The sequence below is a fragment of the Nothobranchius furzeri genome, chromosome 12 (genome assembly GCF_043380555.1).
Source record: "Nothobranchius furzeri strain GRZ-AD chromosome 12, NfurGRZ-RIMD1, whole genome shotgun sequence".
Classification (NCBI taxonomy): domain Eukaryota; kingdom Metazoa; phylum Chordata; class Actinopteri; order Cyprinodontiformes; family Nothobranchiidae; genus Nothobranchius; species Nothobranchius furzeri.
The window spans coordinates 56,656,057-56,675,329 of record NC_091752.1 but is presented as its reverse complement, the minus strand read 5'-3'; the positions used below and the strand labels follow the sequence as shown (position 1 = coordinate 56,675,329).

Here is a 19,273-nt window from a genome sequence, read left to right as displayed (position 1 = left end):
AAAACTACTCTGGCTTCTCTGTTCTGAGCTGTTTGCAGTTTTCTTAGATGTTTCTGGGCCACGCTGGACCAAACTACTATACAGTACTGTAAATGTAAAGATGGGTGTGGGTCGGTAGGTGTGTGTGTGTGCTCTGTCTACTTGATCCTCAGTGAGTCGTGGTGCATGGCTGCTTATACAAAGCCAGGATCCTCTGGAGGTTTCTTCCTGTTAAAAGGGAGTTTTCCTCTCCACAGTCGCTGCATGCTTGCTTAGTATGAGGATTGCTGTAAAGTCACTGACACCAGTCAGAAACTTGATGCAACTTGCTGGGTTCCTTATATAAGGCAAGGCAAGGCAGCTTTATTTATAGAGCACATTTCAAACACAAAGGCAATTCAGTGTGCTTTACAATTATCAGGACATGATATGAAAACATAAAAACACAAATTGAAATACACACAAATGGATTACAGTTTAGAGCTAAAGGAGAAGACAAAGTTCCAGTGCAGATTATGACACATGATAACAATTCATTTAAAGGCTGATGAGTACATTAGGGTTTTTAGTATATATAAGAAACGTTTTACTGATTGGCTTAATGAACTGAACTGTAGTGGAACTGTGTGAAGTGTCTTGAGACGACTCTTGTCTGACATGGTTTTGGGGACGAGTTCAACCCAAGACATGCAGAATCACCACTCACAAACCAAACAGGTAATAATTAAGTATCTTTATTAAAATAACCGGGAACTGAGAACGCACTGGATAAGGCCCAGTGGACTGCAACAGAACCGCAGTGTCTGAGGAGGGGAGAGCAGAGGAGCAAGTGAGTCCAGAGAGGTAAGTCAGAACTAGTTAGGTGCAGAGTTAAGACTTACAGGGAGCTCATCACACAAACATACACATAGAACCTTGGGGGGTGGACAAGTCAGGGAGTGCCGGTATGGACCCCATTTCCGCATTCCTGTGGAAACTTGCCCCCCAATTTTATTTGCACCTTATACACTTCCACCGATGACATTCCACGCAAACACACACTTAGGGCCTTGGGAGTGAGCACATTCAACGGCATTTGGCAGGGGGCTTTCTCAGCCTCCTCCCGAGTGCCGGTGCCCACTTCCAATTTTAAACTGCACTTAGACACCGAGGGCTGTGGGTGCAAGTGGGGTGGTGCGGTGGCATCTGCTGGCATAGGCCAGACAATGCCTGCACTGCCCGCTCACCACAGCCATGGAATACACCTCATCAACACACAACACTATATTGGAGCAGGCGGAGGGAGACTAGGGGTCTTAGCACACCTCTGTTGTTGCTTGGCTTCCTGGGGCTGGAGACTAGGAGGGAGATCTGGCCGTCTGGTTGGGGTCTGGGGTGGTGGGTTGCTGTGCTCAGCGTTGGGCGGGGGAGCCTGCTCATCAGCACCCCCAGCAGAAAGGGTCAAATTCTGGTAACCGGTGATGGTTGTACCCCATGTGCAGCAGTACCGGGACCAGAGTGAATAGGGTGTGTATGGGGAGCATGAGTGGGTGTCCGGCGTGCATTTATGTAAGTCTTGGGTTGTATGTGCATGTGTGAGCATGAGGGAGAGAGTGTGTGACTGTGTTTGTGTATGACTGTATATGTCAGCCTTTGACTCTTCCTCTCTCCTGGGACCTCCTTTGATGATATAGATCTTCGTCTCCCCTCCCCCCTGCCACACCTGGTGTGGGGTGTGGTGCCTTGGTCTGTCTGAGTGTTCGTGGCTCCCGGGTCAGGGGTTTTTAAGATTTGGCGTCTGCTTGATCAATCCCGGTGACTGCCTGGTGGGGTCTGGGTCCCTGGGCTCTGCTGGACCCCCGGCGGGGGTGGTCGCCCCTGGGTCCCGGGTCGCTGGGTCCCGGGCTCGGCCGGCTAGGGGGTGGGAGGCGGCGGGCGGGCCTGTGGGCTTTCCGCTGATATCTCCTGGGACTCGGCCGGCTGCTGGTTGTGGCCCCCCGGGGCGATCCTCTGCGCCTCTCGAGGGGGGCGGGGGCCTTTCTGGTTGCAGTCCCCTTGGGGTTCCTGTGTTCTGGGTCAGCGCCTGGATCTCTGGGACTTGGAGCTCCCCCCGTCTCCTATGCATCTTTAGGGGGAAGATCCGTGGTCCCTCACACTCTCTATTGGACGCTCCTGTAGATAAACCTTACATAAACGATCGTGTGTACACACACAGGTGCTCACATGGTGCTCTCAAAAGTATGGGCTTGGGCACGTTCAACACTTGTCTCAAGGCTGTCGTTGCCACTAAATGCACTATGATTTATTATCGTGTGATTGTTCAGTTAAACAATGTTGATTTTATATTTCGTCATCACGTTGACGCAGTGATAGCTTGCTCCTGATGTATTGTTGTGTGTCCCATTTTTTTTCTGCTCTTCTCTTTCTGCAGGTCTAGAAGCAGACTCTTGTTCATTATTGTTTATTTTTGTGGGCCAAAGCTTGGTCTGCTTTTCTGGCAGTTAGTCGAGCTCGTTTCCGGAGAGAAGGCTACCTTTTGTCACAGATTCTGTTCATAACTTTCATGGACAAGATTTCTAGGTGTAGCCAAGGTGTTGAGGGGATCCGTTTTGGTGACATAAGGATCAAGTCTCTGCATTTAGCAGATGATGTGGTCCTGTTGGCTTCATCAGAACGTGATCTCCAGCTACCGCTGTAGCGGTTCACAGCCAAATGTGAAGCAGCTGGGATGAGAATCAGCTCCTCGTTCTAAATCTGAGACCATGGTCTTGAATCGGAAAAGGGTAGAATGTCTTCTCCAGGTCGGGGATGAGGTCCTGTCCCAAGTGGAGGAGTTTAAGTATCTCGGGGTCAGTGGCGGCTGGTGAAAAATATTTTTGGTGGGGCTGTGCTATTTTTTTGTTTAAACAAACTTGTGCTTTCTGAGCTTTGTGCACAACTTCACTATTTCCTGAATTAAGCACAGCTCTTTTATTTCCTGTCTTACATTATTGGACAAACTGATTAATCCAGGTGTGTCTGACTATTGGCAAACTGCCTTGCGGACCAAGGTTGAAAAATACTGCATTAAATTGCACATAAAATAACATGACCATAAATGGTAAATAGGCAATGCAAGAGGCAAGTAACAAAAACATTTTGTTTAATTTCAACATTTGAGTGAACACGAAAAATTATGAGCAGGTCACTGTTACAGTAATGGTAGTAAACACTACTTAGACAAAATGCCAGAAATTTACACTGTTAGGACTTATGGAAAGTGGAAACACTTTCATAGGAAATAATGTCATCAGTATCCTCTTACAAATGTCATATTTCCCACTTTTTGGGACAAATCAGAAATGTTTTATTGTCCCAAAAGCTGGGAAATTTGTTTGCTGCAGCAGAAGTGTAACAAGTAAAATGGAATCAGATTGATGTATGTACAAATTTACTTGAAATACACATTTACATGATTAAATATGTATAATAAGTATGTGTGTTGAAATTAGTTTTTACAGTTATTGCACATTAAACAATGTACATGTTATTAAACAAATGTCCCGGTTTGTGGGACAACCAAGGATTTCTGATTCTGATTGTCTTGTTTACAGAAATGTAATGTACAGCTTACCTCTGCACCCAGCTGCTGTTCTCCCTGTCCAAACGTCCTCCGTTTTCTTTGTTGGCTGCTGCTGCACTGATGCGCTGCATTCCTCAGTCAGAGAATGAATGGAGTCCCCAATGAGACACAAGTTCCACATCCACCTTCTGTGGATCCCAGCCGTTTTGAATAACAAACACAGAAAGCAAAATAACGCATTAGCGTGATTGCATCCAGCTAGCCACTGCTTCCTGGTGTACCAATTTTGGGAGAAGCGTCGTGTGTACAGTTTACCCTTCTCCTCCTCCTGCTGGCTTATCTTTATGTCGGGCTGATCTGGTCCAAGCTCTTTGACATTAAGTTTTTCCACCATAGTTCTCCTCTCGAACGGATACTGGAGAAGAGACCGAACTGAATTCAGTGGCTGCTGAGATCCGGTATCCTGGTTGTAGGCGCACTGGTGTCCATGTCTGCGTCTGCTCCATGTGCGTCACGAGTCACGACCGAAAACGTGCTGGAGTCGAGACTCTCCGAGTTCTACCGAACACCAACGAAAGCCTTGGCGGTAGCTCTATCGCCCATCATGCTTCTGAAACGTTCTGAAACAACGTTGACGCTGATTGGATACATTCCCATTCCTACCCTTTGATTTTCTTGTCAGCAATTGGACAGCTGGTCTCGTCCTGTTTGGGCGATTGAAAAACAGCACACAGCCTCCACCGCTCGGCAGAGACCGGCAGAGACCAATATATATATATATATATGATTTATTTTTGTTACAAAACACACAATTAACTTAGAATATGTGATTATTGTTAATTTTATTTATTTATTTTTTTAAATAAAAATTAAAAACAGTGGGGAAACTGGGAGGGCGGCGCCCTATCGCCCTCTACTGGCCAGCCGCCACTGCTCGGGGTCTTGTTCACGAGTGAGAAAGCTGGAGCATGAGATTGATAGGTGGATTGGTGATGTGCATCTACAGTGATGCGGGCGTTGTACTGATCTGTCATGGTGAAAAGAGAGCTGAGTCAGAAGGCAAAGCTCTCAATTTACCAGTCAATCTACGTTCCTACCCTCACCTATGGTCACGAGCTTTGTGACTGAAAGAACGAGATTGCGGATACAAGCGGCCAAAATTAGTTTTCTCCGCAGGCTCGCCCTTAGAGATGGGGTGAGAAGCTCAATCATCTGGGAGGGGCTCGGAGTAGACCCGCTGCTCCGCCATGCAGAGAGAAGCCAGTTGAGGTGGCATCTGGTCCTCCTGGACGCTTCTCTGGTGAGTTTTTTTCCGGGCACGTCCTACTGGGAGGAGACCCAAGAGAAGACACAGGACACACTAGAGGGACTATATCTCTTGGCTGGCCAGGGAACGCCTTGGGATTCCCCCGGAGCAGCTGGCCCAATTAGCTGGGGGAGGGAAGTCTGGGTCTTTCAGCTTAGACTGCTGCTCCCTCGACCTGACTCCAGATGAGTGGATGAAAATGGATGGATGGATGGATGGAAATTAAACATGAGAAAATTTTTAAATAAATATAGGTGTACTGCTTTACTTGTAAAAATTAAACCCAATTATTAATTATTAGAAAGTGTGCAGACACACAACTAAAGCTTATAAATGCACTTACTGTTTTGTTTAAACACCTCCGAGCAGCGTCTCAGCAAAGATATGCAATCAGCTGCGAGAACTGTGTGTTTGATTTGTTGTAATATTTTGTAATAGAAACTGTACTATACACGCTGAAAATCAGAAACTGCATCATTATCAAATGTAATTGACAAATGAACAAAAACATAATATGAGCTTTACATTTTATATGGAATGCATTACCATAGTTGACAAAGAATGATCATCAATGGTCCAAAATGTCCATTTTTGTCCTTATTCACATTTCAACATTTTGTTTTCTGTCTGTTGAGTTTTCTGTCTCCTACAGAGTAACACGAGCATCATTCCAGAAGGGGGTCTACTGCGTTCTTATTACAACCCGAATCGCCGCAATTTAAAAAGTATAAGTTAATCTCATCTGATAGCATGTTTTACAAATCATTTGACATTTTATATTAAAACGTCGAATTACTTCAGTTTCCATGGCAGGCACATGACGAACACACATTACAATAAACAAAATAAGAACACAACATGTTAAAGATACAGAGCATGTTATATTTCACTTTGATTTTATTCCTCATTGTGACGAGGGACTTGTGAGCATTTCTTTCAAGGGTCATTTATGTTTCCCGATCAAAAACGCTCTTTCTAAAATTTAAAAATAAATAAATCACCATCCAGGTTGCAGATATTTAAGTGTGAAAATACAAAAACTCACAAACTAAAAAAACAAGACTATCTAATTCCAAATGAGGCATCGAAAGGTAAATGAATAACACAAAATAAATCAACTGTTTTTAATGTTTACATAAAGAACAATAATAAAAAATGTTCAGCTTTACTGTCCGTGTCTTTAAATAACTAGCTCCTGCTACAATAAAGATCAGCTCAAGTCTTTTAGCCATAATCACAAACTCACATTAACTATCTGACTATAAGACCGTGTTTGGTCAGCTTCTGGGTGCTGCTCAGCAGGGTGAGGACAACACCTGGTCGTAGTCGGGACATTTAAGGAGAGCTGGGTAGCTGGCGCTCATCTGGAGTGAGGCTTCACTGGAGATGTCTGAGGGGCTCCTTCCACGTGACCAGGCCTCTGGGTGGAGGAACTGGCCAGAGTGGTCGGAGCAGTTACTGAGGCGCGGCCGGTAGAAGTTAGGGTGGCGTGGCTGGTAGAGCTCCTCGGCTGCGTACCGCTTCATGAACAGGTAGACAGACATGACGCCTGCACTCTGAAGGGAGGAAAAATGAAGATGCACATAAGTATAGAAGTCAACAAATTTGAAATTAAAGCATAGGTCATGTCCTTTTTATTAGGAACATTCCCATTTTAATAAGTTATTTTTAATTAATTCAAACATTTTTTAATAAAAAATTAGGTCTTTAACTAGAGGAAAGTTGCAGTGCCTAATAATGACCACTAGAGGACAGCAAGCTCATTGTGAGAAAACATCAGGAAGGATTTGGGCGTGGGGGGTGGGTGTGTGTGTGTGGTTAAAACACAACTTCCAACTATAACAAATAAAAAGGAAAATATGTCAAAGTTAATTAACAGAAACAGTAAAAAAATTGAGTTTTCTCTTTCTGCTTTAGTCCCAGCAAAGCAGAGAAGCTCAAAATAACCAACAGTGTTGACGTTCACTTAGTATTTATCACTCACACACACACACACACACACACACACACACACACACACACACACACACACACACACACACACGCACGCACGCACGCACGCACGCACGCACGCACACACACACACACACACACACACACACACACACACGCACGCACGCACGCACGCACACACACACACACACGTCTGACTTTCTATCATAGTGAGGACCATCCATTGACTCCCATTCATGTTTGTGACTGTATTACGCCTAACACTAACCCATACCCTAACCGTAACCAATGCTGATTTATTCTTAACCCTAACCTTAACTAAAATTTAACTCACACTATACCTCTAAAACCAACTGGTGAGCTTAGAAAAACATGAGGACCAAATAAGAAAAATGTCCTCACATCGTAGGGAAAATGGTGAAAATGGTCCTCAATAGGTAGTAAGAACAAGTAACAAGAACACACACACACACAGAGGAAGTGTGAGAGTGCCCTGGCTCATTTCCAACAATTCATACTTTTGTTGTTGCAGATCTATTACTATTATAAAAAACTCTGGAAGCAAAATCAAACTAACCTCGGTGAGCAGGAAGGAGAGCGCAGCGAAGGCAAAGGACCAGCCGTACTTATAGGAGAAGAAGGCCTCGCTGCTCTTCGTCCTGTTCAGAATCTCATCATTTATACTGGAGATGTAGAGCACTAGACCCACCACCAGGGCTAGTCCTGACATGCAGAAAGAAATATTTACATCAATAATCATTAACAACTGAGAGGGCCAGTAGAAGAAGGGTACCTGAAAGGATGAAGAAGATTCCTGAGACAAACGCCAGGATGGTGCGATGAGGACGGATGTGTCCAATGTTGCTGAGAACAAAACCGATGAACATGAACAAGAGGCTGACCAGAGGGAACGGAGTCGCTGAGCGGATCATCTCTGAGGAGGAGGAGGAGGAGGATGGTGTTTAACTTCACACAAAATTATTCTTGGTCTCAAATAAATAAAGCGATCTGCACATGTAGGAGTAAACCTGTACAAATGCATGAAAGATAAGACTTAGATTATTTAGGATGACAGCAACATCTGGATCTGGACACACCTTAAAAAAATTACATTTAGTAAAATATCAGCAGAAAATCATTTTATGGAAATTGACTAAATCAAAACCTAAATCTCAATAAGGTGACCTCACTTTGAATTTCCTTTCTAAATAAGCCTCCTTTCTGCAGACAAAACAAAGCAAGAAAAGTTGTACGGTTAAGAGAAAAAAATGTGACTTTTCCAAGATTACATTGTGTTAAATCAGATTAGACGACTCAGTGAATTAATAGTAAGTCTTTGCCTTAAGGCTTAACCTTTAGCCCTGCTGACGGAGTTCATGTTGTCTGAGATGAAGCATTCTTGAAAGGAACAGTCAGAAACAGTTTTCAGATGACTCAGACCTAATCTGTCTGAAGGCTTTCAGATGAAACATTGCTGAATGAACCCATAATTAAAAAAAAACTGCACGCCTTTATCAAAGAAATACCACAGCTGGCAACACGGACAGACTAAACGACTGCAGATGAAACTGTCAGTCCAAAGCTGCAGATTTTCGCTTCTGACTCACTGAGAATGTTCCCTGTGGCCTCTGACGTCAGCTTGATGTTCATGGGCATGATGTACTCGATGTTGAAGCAGCGGCCCGATTCCTCACCTGGAAGAGAAAGAGAGACATGCTCACCATCACCTTCAATAGACTCAGCAGTTCAGTAAAAGCATGGCCAGAGTTCAGAGTTCGTAGGGGCTAAGCAGGTAGAGTTACAATTTCAAAAAGCTTCTGAACTGTTATCTCAGGACAAATGTAGTTACATACTAATATTGAGGCATGACAAATATGAAAATCTTCTTTTAATTTGATTAGCAAGAAAATAGATGATTAAATAGGTCTTTAGGGATTTGGGTAAAGGTGCAATATGTAGGAATGACACCCTGTGATCAAATTTGGGTACTGCAGGCCATTTTCTAAATAAAACGTGACTCTCTCGTTTAGTGGGGTTGATGATTGTTGCCAGTTACTGATCAGCACCAGAAGATTCTAGATGACAAACAAAGATGAGTCATACATAATAAGTTTAAAAGTAGATAAATTAAATTAAATTCAAGTTTATTTATATAGCACCAAATACGACAAGAGTCATCTTAAGGCTCTTCACATAGTAAACATTCCAATACAGGTCAGTTCATTAGGCCAATCAGTAAAAAGTTTCCTATACAAGGAACCCAGCAAATTGCATCAAGTCACTGACTAGTGTCAGTGACTTTACAGCAATCCTCATACTAAGCAAGCATTTAGCGACAGTGGAGAGGAAAACTCCCTTTTAAGAGGAAGAAACCTCCAGAGGATCCTGGCTCAGTATAAGCAGCCATCCACTACGACTCACTGGGGATCGAGAAGATAGAGCAACCACACGCACACACCAACATATATACCAAGCAATGTTTCTATGGTTACATTGTGATTTCTTAGAAAATATTCTATTTGGTGAGAGATAAACTTTATTGTATTTATCCTAGTGAATATGATCTCTCTTTTTAATTCTCATCAGAACTCTAGCTGCAGCATTTTGGACAAGCTGAAGACTTTTAACTACATTCTGTGGATTTCCTGAGAGTGAATTACAGTAATCCAGTCTTGATGTAATAAATGCATGAAATAGTTTTCAGCATCACTCCTGGAAAGGATGCTTCTAATTTAGCAATTTTCCAAAGGTGGAAAAAGGAAATCCTACAAACCTGTTTAACGTGGGATTTGAATGATATGTCCTGGTAAAAGATAACACCAAGGTTCCTTACTTTGTTCTCGGACACTAATTTAATGCCATTCAGGTCAGGTGATTGACTAAGCAGTTTCCATTTCTGAATTTTAGATCCAAAGTGTCATGACTCCCATCCTTAACCCTCCTCTGCCTCCTCACAATCAACTTCATTCATCTCACCTGTTCCTGCAATGAGCTTCATCCACTTCACCTGCTCCTGACTCTTCAGCTCATCTCACACACCTGCTTCCCCTGCTATATATTCACCAGTAAACCACCAGTTCCCTGCCAGATTACTACAGCCCTGCCAGTAATTCTCCAGCGATTCACCCTGCCTGATTTCTGCCTCCGGACCTTGTTTTTTCTCCTGACCCCTGCCTTGAACTCTGCCTGCCATTTCTACCTTCGCCTGTCCCCGACTCTGTCTCCAGCCTCGCCCAAATCGGGTAACTCCGTTTAAAATAAAATATTTTTTTAATATATTTTTACTGTGTTGGTGTTTTCACTGGTCTTCTGAGTTCTGTTCATGACACAAAGATGAGAACTTCAGTCTTGTCTTGATTTAAAAGCAGAAAGTTTAGAGTCATCCAATTTTTTATGTCTTCAAGACAAGCCTGTAATCTACCTAACCGATTAGGTTCATCGTGGTTAAATACAATGCTATATCTGGTGCTAGCACTCTAGGGTGTTTTATGGTAGTGAGCACTTACTACACTTATTATGGTATGCCTGTGGCATTAGAGGGAGTACAGATGTTTGTCATCTTGTTGTTAGCTTGCTGTTAAGAGTTCTAAGGAAGCGTGCCCCAGCTGTGGCTACATTGTAGCTCATCACCATCAGTGTGTGTGAATGGATGAATGATACACTGTAGTGTAAAGCACTTTGGAGTCCTCGAACTCTGAAAGGCGCTACACAAGTGTGGGTAATTGATCATTTAAAACACCATGCCTGATTCATTATTCACTTCACACACACATTACACTGTAAAATGGAGTTGTTGGTGATTGAGATTTTTTTAGAGCTGACTTGATTATAATTAACCGTTAGTATTGTTAGCTCAACGTTAAACAGAAAGCATGCTGTGGCTTCTTAGCGGTGCAAAAATAACTTCAGGGTCGCCATGATACTGGCTTAGGTTCTTTATACACTGAACAAAAATATGAACACAACACTTTTGTTTTTGCTCTCATTTTTCATGAGCTGAACTCAAACAGCTGTCCACATACATAAAACACCCATGACTCTCAAATATTGTTCTGAAATCTGTTTACATGTGTGTTAGTGAGCACTTTTCCTTTACCAAGATAATCCATCCCACCTCACAGGTCTGGCAAATCAAGGGGCTGATTAGACAGCATGAATAATGTACAGGTGAGCCTTGGACTGCCCACAATAAAAGGACACCCTGACATGTGCTGTTTGATGCAACAGCACAATGCCACAGATGTTGCAAACTTTGAGGGAGCGTGCAACTGGCATGCTGACTGCAGGAATGTCTACCAGAGCTGTTGCCCATGAAATTAATGTTAATTTCTCTACCATATGCCGTCTTCAAAGGCGTTCCAGAGAATTTGGCAGTACATCTAACTGGCCTTGGTTGGACCCATTCAGCATGTTCACCTCCAGAGTCACCTGAGACCAGCCACCCGGACAGCTGCAGCAACAGTCGGTTTGCATAACCAGCGAATTTCTGCACAAATTGTCAGAAACTGTGTGTTTATTTAATGGAAACTTTCAGAAAGTAATCTGTTACGTGCTCTGCCCCATTAAGTCCACAAGATGGCCTCAGTGGATTCTGCCTCATCTGTCTCCTGCTCAGCTGTGTGTAATGGGCAATCATGCATCAGCTGTTAAAAGCTGCTCTCCTGCCCACAGTCTTTGAGAAGGTCCAGGGTAGTGGAGACTCAGAAGGGTTTTTGCTGCTCTCTTCTCCTCGCTTGCGTTCGTTAGCTTCGGCTTTAGATATTCGATTTGATATTAGGATTAGAATCTGACTCTCTGGTAATCCTGACCTAGTAACGGCTCTTTGACTCTGCTTGTGGACTTTTCCCAGCGTCCCTGCTTAACAGGACGTCCCTCAATTAGCTTGGGGATTGTAGTAATTGTATTTCGGTTAGTTAATACCCCCTCCCGGCCCCTTATGGGCCGGCACTTTTAGTTTCCCTTCTGTGTATATCTCCTTTAGTTTTGTATATATTATGGCCGTAACTATGTTTGGCTTTTCTGCTCATTTTAAATATATTATTCAACATTTTCTAAATGTTTTTTTTATATTTTTACAGTTTTTGTTTTTGTGAAGCACCTCGTGAGTTTTATCTTGAGAGGCGCTATAGAAATGCTACTTTCTTCTTCTTCCTGTAATTAAAATCCTTAGTACAGCGACACTGCACTCCGTTATTATTCAACCCACACTCTAACTTTATTTCTCCCTCAACAACATCTCTCCTAGCGGGCCGAGGGACATAATAAATCTAAAGATGTATATCCACAACCGACTGGTTTTTGACTTAGAGATGGCCACCATAGCAAATCAGCGTTAGCAAACAGGAAAATGGCTACAGCAGCTCAGAAAAATAACCAACCGGCCAGAAAACAGACTCTCCAGAGGCCAGAGTGCAGAGAAGCCTTGATGTCGGTGGTCTGGTTCAGAGGCATGATGACGCCCTCCTCCAGGTACAGCCAGTAATCTGTGCTCACTGCCACTCCCAGCAGACCCAGGCCACTGATTGCAAAGACACTGCTGAGTAAAGTCAGAGCCTTCCTGCTGCACGCACTCATGGCCTCCACAGACTGGTGGTTAGAAGTAAGGAAAGGTTCCTGGAGCAATCTAGAGGAAGGAGGAGACAAACGGGCTTTACTGATGAGATACCCATGGAGGATGAAAATACAAATCACAAAACAGACAAACTAGAAATAGCATTTTATGATTTGGTTTGTAGATGTTTTATAAAAAAAAACTTTAATTCAGCAATAAATCACTGGAGTTCAAATCATGTAGCAGTGCTTCAGACCTGTACATTTAGAATAACCTATTCCTGGAAAATAAGAAGTTTGAATTTTGTAAAGGAACCAAAACTTCAGCTGTTGCATTTATTAGATTCTTTTCTCGTTTTAAAGGAGCAAAGGGGAAATTTCGCATGATTATTTCTTCATACTTAAGATTTTAATGTGTTCTGGAGCACTTAAGGAAATGAAGTGTTGTTGGAAATCCTTACACATTCAAAGAAAATGAACTCATTTTGAAGAGTCATGCTTTCTGTAGGGAATGTCACTTAGCAGCTCTGTGTAGGAGGTTATTAGTGTTGTCCACATCAGAGAAAAAAGGGGGAATCTGCTACCTTTATCTTTTTTTGAGATTCTGAAAAAAAACTGTCGTAGCTTTGCAGATTTTCATGCAAACAAGCAGCAGGAGCTTAATGCAATCACTTCTCTGGCTTTGGACTAAAAACATGTTTAGGGTTCAGACCTGACACACACACAAAAGGAGAATTGTGAAAAAAATGATAAATGATTGACAAAAAACTTTTTTGAGCTTGCATTTTGCAGATCCTTTAGATTTAAAAATCCACTTTATTCTTAATGAGCAGCTTATGATAGGCACAATTTCCTTATTTGTTGTTTTATTTTTAGCATTTTGCTCACATGGAAGAGATGCAGCCTTCTGTTTTTATTCTCTCCATATCCCGTCTGACTCCATCCAGCCTGCCATGAGCGGTATAATAAAGCCTGAGTCCATAATAAAGATGTTTGAGCCTCCAGACGGAAAGAGATGAAATGTGTTCCCACCAACCGCTGGGAATACAAATGTCTGAATCATTTAAAATCCAGAACTCGTTTTTGACATTTCACAGACACGAATTTGGCCACGGTGGAAAAGGCCGGTCATGATCGTGATGGAGATTTGGTCGACTGATCACAGAGTGAGAGCTGAGGAGGGAAGGTGATTAAAATCCCAGTCAGGACTCGTGTGGATGTGTGACGACCCGTTAGAGGACAGACTGTCAGGAAGAAGCCAAAGGGAAGAATATAGCTTTGTAAATGTGCTCAAAATTATCAAACATTTGTCCAACCGTTCAAGTGAAAACTTACGTAAAAACATGACCTAATTTTATTAATAAAAACTTCTCAGAATTCAGGTTTTAGTGTGAAAGGAGCCCACATTCAGCGATGCGTCAGACTGGTGCTTTGTGCCTCCAGACCCCTGTTGCTAGCTGCCATCCCCAGATAACAAGAGGAAGTTGTTTCAGAGATGAGAAATCAAAGATTTTCATACATCTGTGAAATCCAACAGAGTGATTGGAGTTTGGACCTCCATGATGCTCCTCACAGCTTTATTTGAGTTAAAACAACGGGACTGTCTCAAGGTTTTAACATAAAATAAATGTGCCTCAGAAAACACCTTTACTGACAGTTATCTGTGGCGTTGTGAAATAAATAAATCACTGTTTAAAAGTGTTCTAACTATGGATTCATCCTGCCATAGCAATGCTTCATCTACTGATGACTACAGGATAAAGCACAGTGTCACAAAGCTCACCTATAACTGATGAGTTCACTAAACTCCAACGACCTCCACGGTCACCAGATCTCAAATCAGTCCAGAACCTTTGAGATGTGGTCAGGGGCGCCTCCAGAAAATTGTGATGGGGTGGCCAGACAGGGCCAAAGAAATATTTAGGGTGGCACACCAAATTGGTCCTTGTAACTCTGGGAGAGTTTAGCCTGTGGCGATGAATTGCATTGCTCCTTTATTCATTTTTATTTTTAAAAACAGTACGTATCCAAAACGTTTAACTTACATTTTACAAATACAAACATTTCAGAAAAATACATTTCAGTTATTTAAAATGTTATTTCGAATTTTATTTCAAAATATATTTTTTTAGTTTAATTCACCTGCTGCTGTGTTCTCAAAAAACCCTTTTAAAAACTTTTTTAAAAGGGTGAGCAGCAGAAACAAATGCATTATTTTTATTCTGATTACTTCTTTACTCATTAATTGCCTCATTTTTTAATTTTGTTTTACAATTATGTCTTGAATCAACAAGATCAATTTATGGTTTGAGTGAACATTAACATGATTTATTAACACTGGCATTTGCCGGAGGGGGGACAGAAATTTTCTAGGGCACCCCTGGCCAACCCTTCGGGGTTGGATGTGGTGGATCAGGAGGTTCTCATCATGGATGTAACTGTGTGACATCGTCATGTTAAAGGTGGAATATGGAACATGAACACTGAAGCAACATCTAGGGTGTGGAGGTTGTAGAACAACAGAACAAGGTTTACCACCAGATACCAGGTTTGCTGCAGATATATGAAACTTTTGATTTGGGTCCATCTGTTGTAGGCTTCATCTAACCTCACTCAGAAAGATAAGAGCATCTTCTGGGCTCATAAGCAGTTGCTTGACTTGCTGAGTCCACCATTTTCCACAGGGCCAGCCTTGCTGTGTAGAGCGGACCCTTTGCCCTCTATTGGCTGGTAGATATAAACATAAATCCAGTGCTATACCCGTCAAAATAAAATTTTGATTATTTTTTTAATTAAAATATTGATTTTAATGGAAATACTGTACCTTCATTCTGCACCAAACGCCATGTGGAGGTATAATTAAAAAAAGAAAACATTAAAGCTTTAAATTCAATAGTTCCATATTCAGCCTTTAATGTGGACCAGAACCTTTCAGCAAGGTTTCCAACACCTTGCTGACCCAGGGAATATCTAGAAAGCATAAGGCATCCCATCTGATCCTAATGTGGTTTGCTTAATAAAGTTACTGATAAGGTTATTTGTGCCATGACAACATTGTTTCAACAGGTTGTGTTCATTATGCAAAAATAGACATTTAAAGTCAAACTCTTGTTTGTAAAATAATACATCTTTAAATCATGCCAAATAGTTCTTCAAATTGAGAAACGTAAGCAAACATTTAAAAAAATCAACACATTTTAGAATATGTGTTTACATAAAGTTAATCACACTAATAAATATGGTAATTCTAAGTTTAACCAAAACCAACATGATGCGGTTGTTTTATTTATTTTGGTTGTTTTAGTAGAACTTCAGTTTTGTCCCCTCACTGAATAAAATTGAGTTATAATAACTATAGATTTTACAGTGCAATTAAAGAGTATTTATTATCTGAAATAATTCCGTTTCACCTACATAACACATGTATGACTGAGGCGAGAGACACACAGCACCATTACTGCTTTTACAACTCAGAGGGAAAAAACATTCTAACGTCACTTTGTTTAATAATTCTCTTTAAAAATCACCACACAGATGCGCAAAACACGATGCGGTATTAATGTGAACTCAAACGTCTCACAAGCGCTAAACTAAACTACCACCATGCGGCAATCACGCAACAAGCGCGCGTGGTTTGCGTTCTGCGTTTGAATCTGCCAGCTATGCTGTTTGATCCTACCTGTTTCTGACCAGTCCAGTCCGGTTTGAGTTGCGTACGAAGAGATGAATGTTGACTCGTCTGCGTGGTTGCTCTCTATGGGTTCGCTGCAGCCGCGCGCAGGACGCAGCCGCGTGCCAGTGTTGCTGCAGGTTGCAGGACGCTCCCAGCTCCTCATGCAAATCAACCCGGAGTGTTCAACCGGCTCCCGTTTAAAGGCAAAGGCTGGGAATGAGCTGACAACAGATGCAAAAGTAAAATAAGTCTCATTCATTTAAATTATTTTTGTATACTTTATATATTTGTTTCAAACACATTATAAAAAAAATTGAATTTGAGAAATTGTAAATAGAAAGAGTGAACGAATGAGATTATTCTGGTGACAAAACTCAGACAGAATTTCAGATGTAGAAAATGAGTGAGTTGGTTCAGTGACAAAACCCCTGATAGTCAACTGAGGTGCTTTTGGGAAAGCTTCCCAGTAAACATGGCAGACATGTTGGTCTGTCCCTTTTGATTGACTAGATAGTGATATGACTTATCTGCCATCTGCACATTAAATCATGTCCCAACCACGCAGCAGACAAAACACAAGACACTTTCATAGGGTGCGTATGCCTCAGCTGCTAAATTTTCTTTGAAGTCACAAGAACTTATTTTGAACTGTTGAGGTATTTTCTACTCCTGGGATGATGGTGGCAGGAGTTAAGTGCATATCTGTCTCCTAACCGGAAGGTTGCAGGATTGATGTTTTGGGTTAACTTAACCTGCCTTGCCAGCTGGCAGTGGTCAGAGGGGCCGGTGGCACCGGTTTTCGGCAGTCTTCTATCCGTCAGTGTACCCCAGGGCAGCTGTGGCTACACTGTAGCTCCTCACCAACGCGTGAACGTGTGCGTGAGTGGATGTGTTGTGATGTGCCTTGGGTGGGGGGTGGGGGGTTTGGTTCAGGGATACAAGTTTACAAAAACCAAGGACTGATCTCAACTTAGCTCATATTGACATTTTAATGGTACACAGGGGATAATCAGAAGAGCTTTCCCTATCAACTCACTAAATTAAATGTTAATCTACCAGTTTAACCAGAACTGCGTCACAAAGTGACACCTTTAAAGTGTTTCAGAATAGCTGATATGAACAACTTAATATTAGTATTTATGTTTCCTTCAGAATAAGAGTTTCTTCTGAACACTTGGATACAAAATACAGTTTTCTGTGGTGAATGCCCTACAGATAAAACCTTAGTATCTGCTATACTTTCTAGTGATACCGTAAATCCTCTAATATTAGCCTGTATTCAATTAACTGCCGGGTATCATATTTTGGCCGGTGTCGGAATCAGCGGAGGTGAATAATGGCCGGTTTTTTATTGTGGCCGGGTGGAATGTGGTAACAAGCAAGTACGGGGGGCGGTTGTGTCATCGTCTCACTTTTGATTTGCCAGTGATAGACCGCGAGGGTAACTTTAACCGTGCGGAGACGAAAATTTGATATCAAGTTCAAAGAGAACATGCTGATTATGCTGCAGAACACTCTGGGGAGCAGTAGCAGGGGTTGTATGAACTAGTCACTAGTCAACTTCACCGCTCTATAGTGACTTTTTATGCCTGTCATCGACTAGTCGCTGTCACGTGATAATGACCGGCAAGATGCAGTCCATGGAAAAGACAGCAGCCTGCTGTCAACAGGTGACAAGCTCCTGCTCGTCGGGAGGCAACGCGCTGTGCCAGAGCGTCGGTACTGACACCCGCCGTAAAACGGACATTTAACCAAATTGTGACCAATTTAACCTTCCCCTCACCCCCATCCTAACCTTAACCAGCTTGCGCATGCAAAGCTCTGATTGTTGACGTGCTCCAGACATCTGCGTCCTGAGCACGGCCACAGTAACATTATCAAATCAGGTGTCGCCACCTCAAAAATTAATTTAACATGCGATCGTTCATGTCGGCTCATTTCCTTTTATGTTTTCTGTCTTTTATTTGTGCCTGATGCGTTTCGCTGCTGTGGATCGGGGCACATCACCTGTTTTGTCCTCGGTGACGGACCTAACTGATGTGTCCGGCGAGCACTCCGCTGTTTTTGCGGTTGGTAGATCTTTTAGAACTGCAGTTCAAAGGTAACTCATAAGGTGAATATATATGAACCCAGGTAGCAGTTTTTCTTTAGGATTGAGAGGAGATGCAGGAAGATAATAAACAGATACAGGACAGAAAAACAGTCAAATAAAAACAAGTTAGTTTTTGTACCTGCTGGTTGCAACAAACAGACACCATTGAAGGTAATCAGAAGTGAGGAACAGAAAATGAAATAATTATTTTAATGTTTAGAGCAGCAGAAACTCTGAGAGGCTGCAGGCACGTCAGTGAGTTTGCAGCCGCTGCGCAGGGGGAGGGGGGAGAGGGCTGAAGCAGAAACTACCGTTGTTAAAAGAAATGTGTTTAACTTTGAAAATGTGGATGCAATTTTAATTGTCAAAAACTCCAGCGAACCATTAGTTCATTTTGCTCAAATAGAAATTGAGGCCTGCCTCTAATTCTGGTCCTCCTTCCAATAAAGGCCTGGAGCTTGATGAGCTTGAGTCAAATACAGGCCCAGGCCTGTATTAGAGGATTTACGGTATTTGATGTACGTGGGCATCAGATGAGTGTGACCCTTTACAAATAAAGTGGAAGATATAGTCAGTATCTCCCTGTGTGAGCAACATGCACACTGTAGAGCATTTATTTTTGGGTAGCTGCTGACTAAAGTGTAAGCTCCACCCAGGCCGTCTTATGGGGGAAAATGGGAAGCATCATGTAAGGTGACTATATTATTTAGTTTTCAGTTACACAGCAGCTTTAAAAGAAACCAGAGGGGACGAGAGGATAAACATCCATCTGTTCTTGCCGTTGGCTGCTTTCATTAAGGTGCACCCACGTCCTCAAAATCCTGTAATGGTCTACGTGTACTTTTATTGTGCAAACTTATTTTGAGTTTAAGATTGTTGTAAGCATCCATTTTCAACATGCAGGTTTAAAAAAAAAACATATGATCTCTGTTACCCAGAAACTAGAGTCTTGAGGCACAGGAGTGATGCAGAGCCAAGTAGACGGTATTTCTGCTTCAGTTGCTGCTGCTGAACTCCGAAGGTGGGATGGCTGATGGTGTTGTTTGGTGAGCCTGTGCATGGTGAATTAAAGTTGAACGGGACAAAATGGGATTTTTTTTATGAAGCTCCTAAGTTTAATCCTTCCACTGTCCTCATGGGTGACACCTCACCCCTGCCACGAGGACCTCAAGGGATAAA

At 42.3% G+C, this 19,273-nt stretch overlaps 1 protein-coding gene across 1 annotated transcript; it reads right to left on the bottom strand.

Annotated features, from left to right (window-relative positions):
* Nucleotides 1-5,341: 5,341 nt before the first annotated feature.
* Nucleotides 5,342-18,162, bottom strand: LOC107376517 (voltage-dependent calcium channel gamma-5 subunit). The gene is made up of 6 exons (XM_070542739.1): nt 16,009-18,162; nt 12,158-12,402; nt 8,387-8,473; nt 7,573-7,713; nt 7,357-7,502; nt 5,342-6,382 (listed from the first exon to the last, which is right to left on the bottom strand). Exons 2-6 carry the CDS (start codon nt 12,351-12,353, stop codon nt 6,122-6,124), a joined length of 831 nt encoding a protein of 276 aa, XP_070398840.1. The 5' UTR covers nt 12,354-12,402; nt 16,009-18,162; the 3' UTR covers nt 5,342-6,121.
* Nucleotides 18,163-19,273: the final 1,111 nt, after the last annotated feature.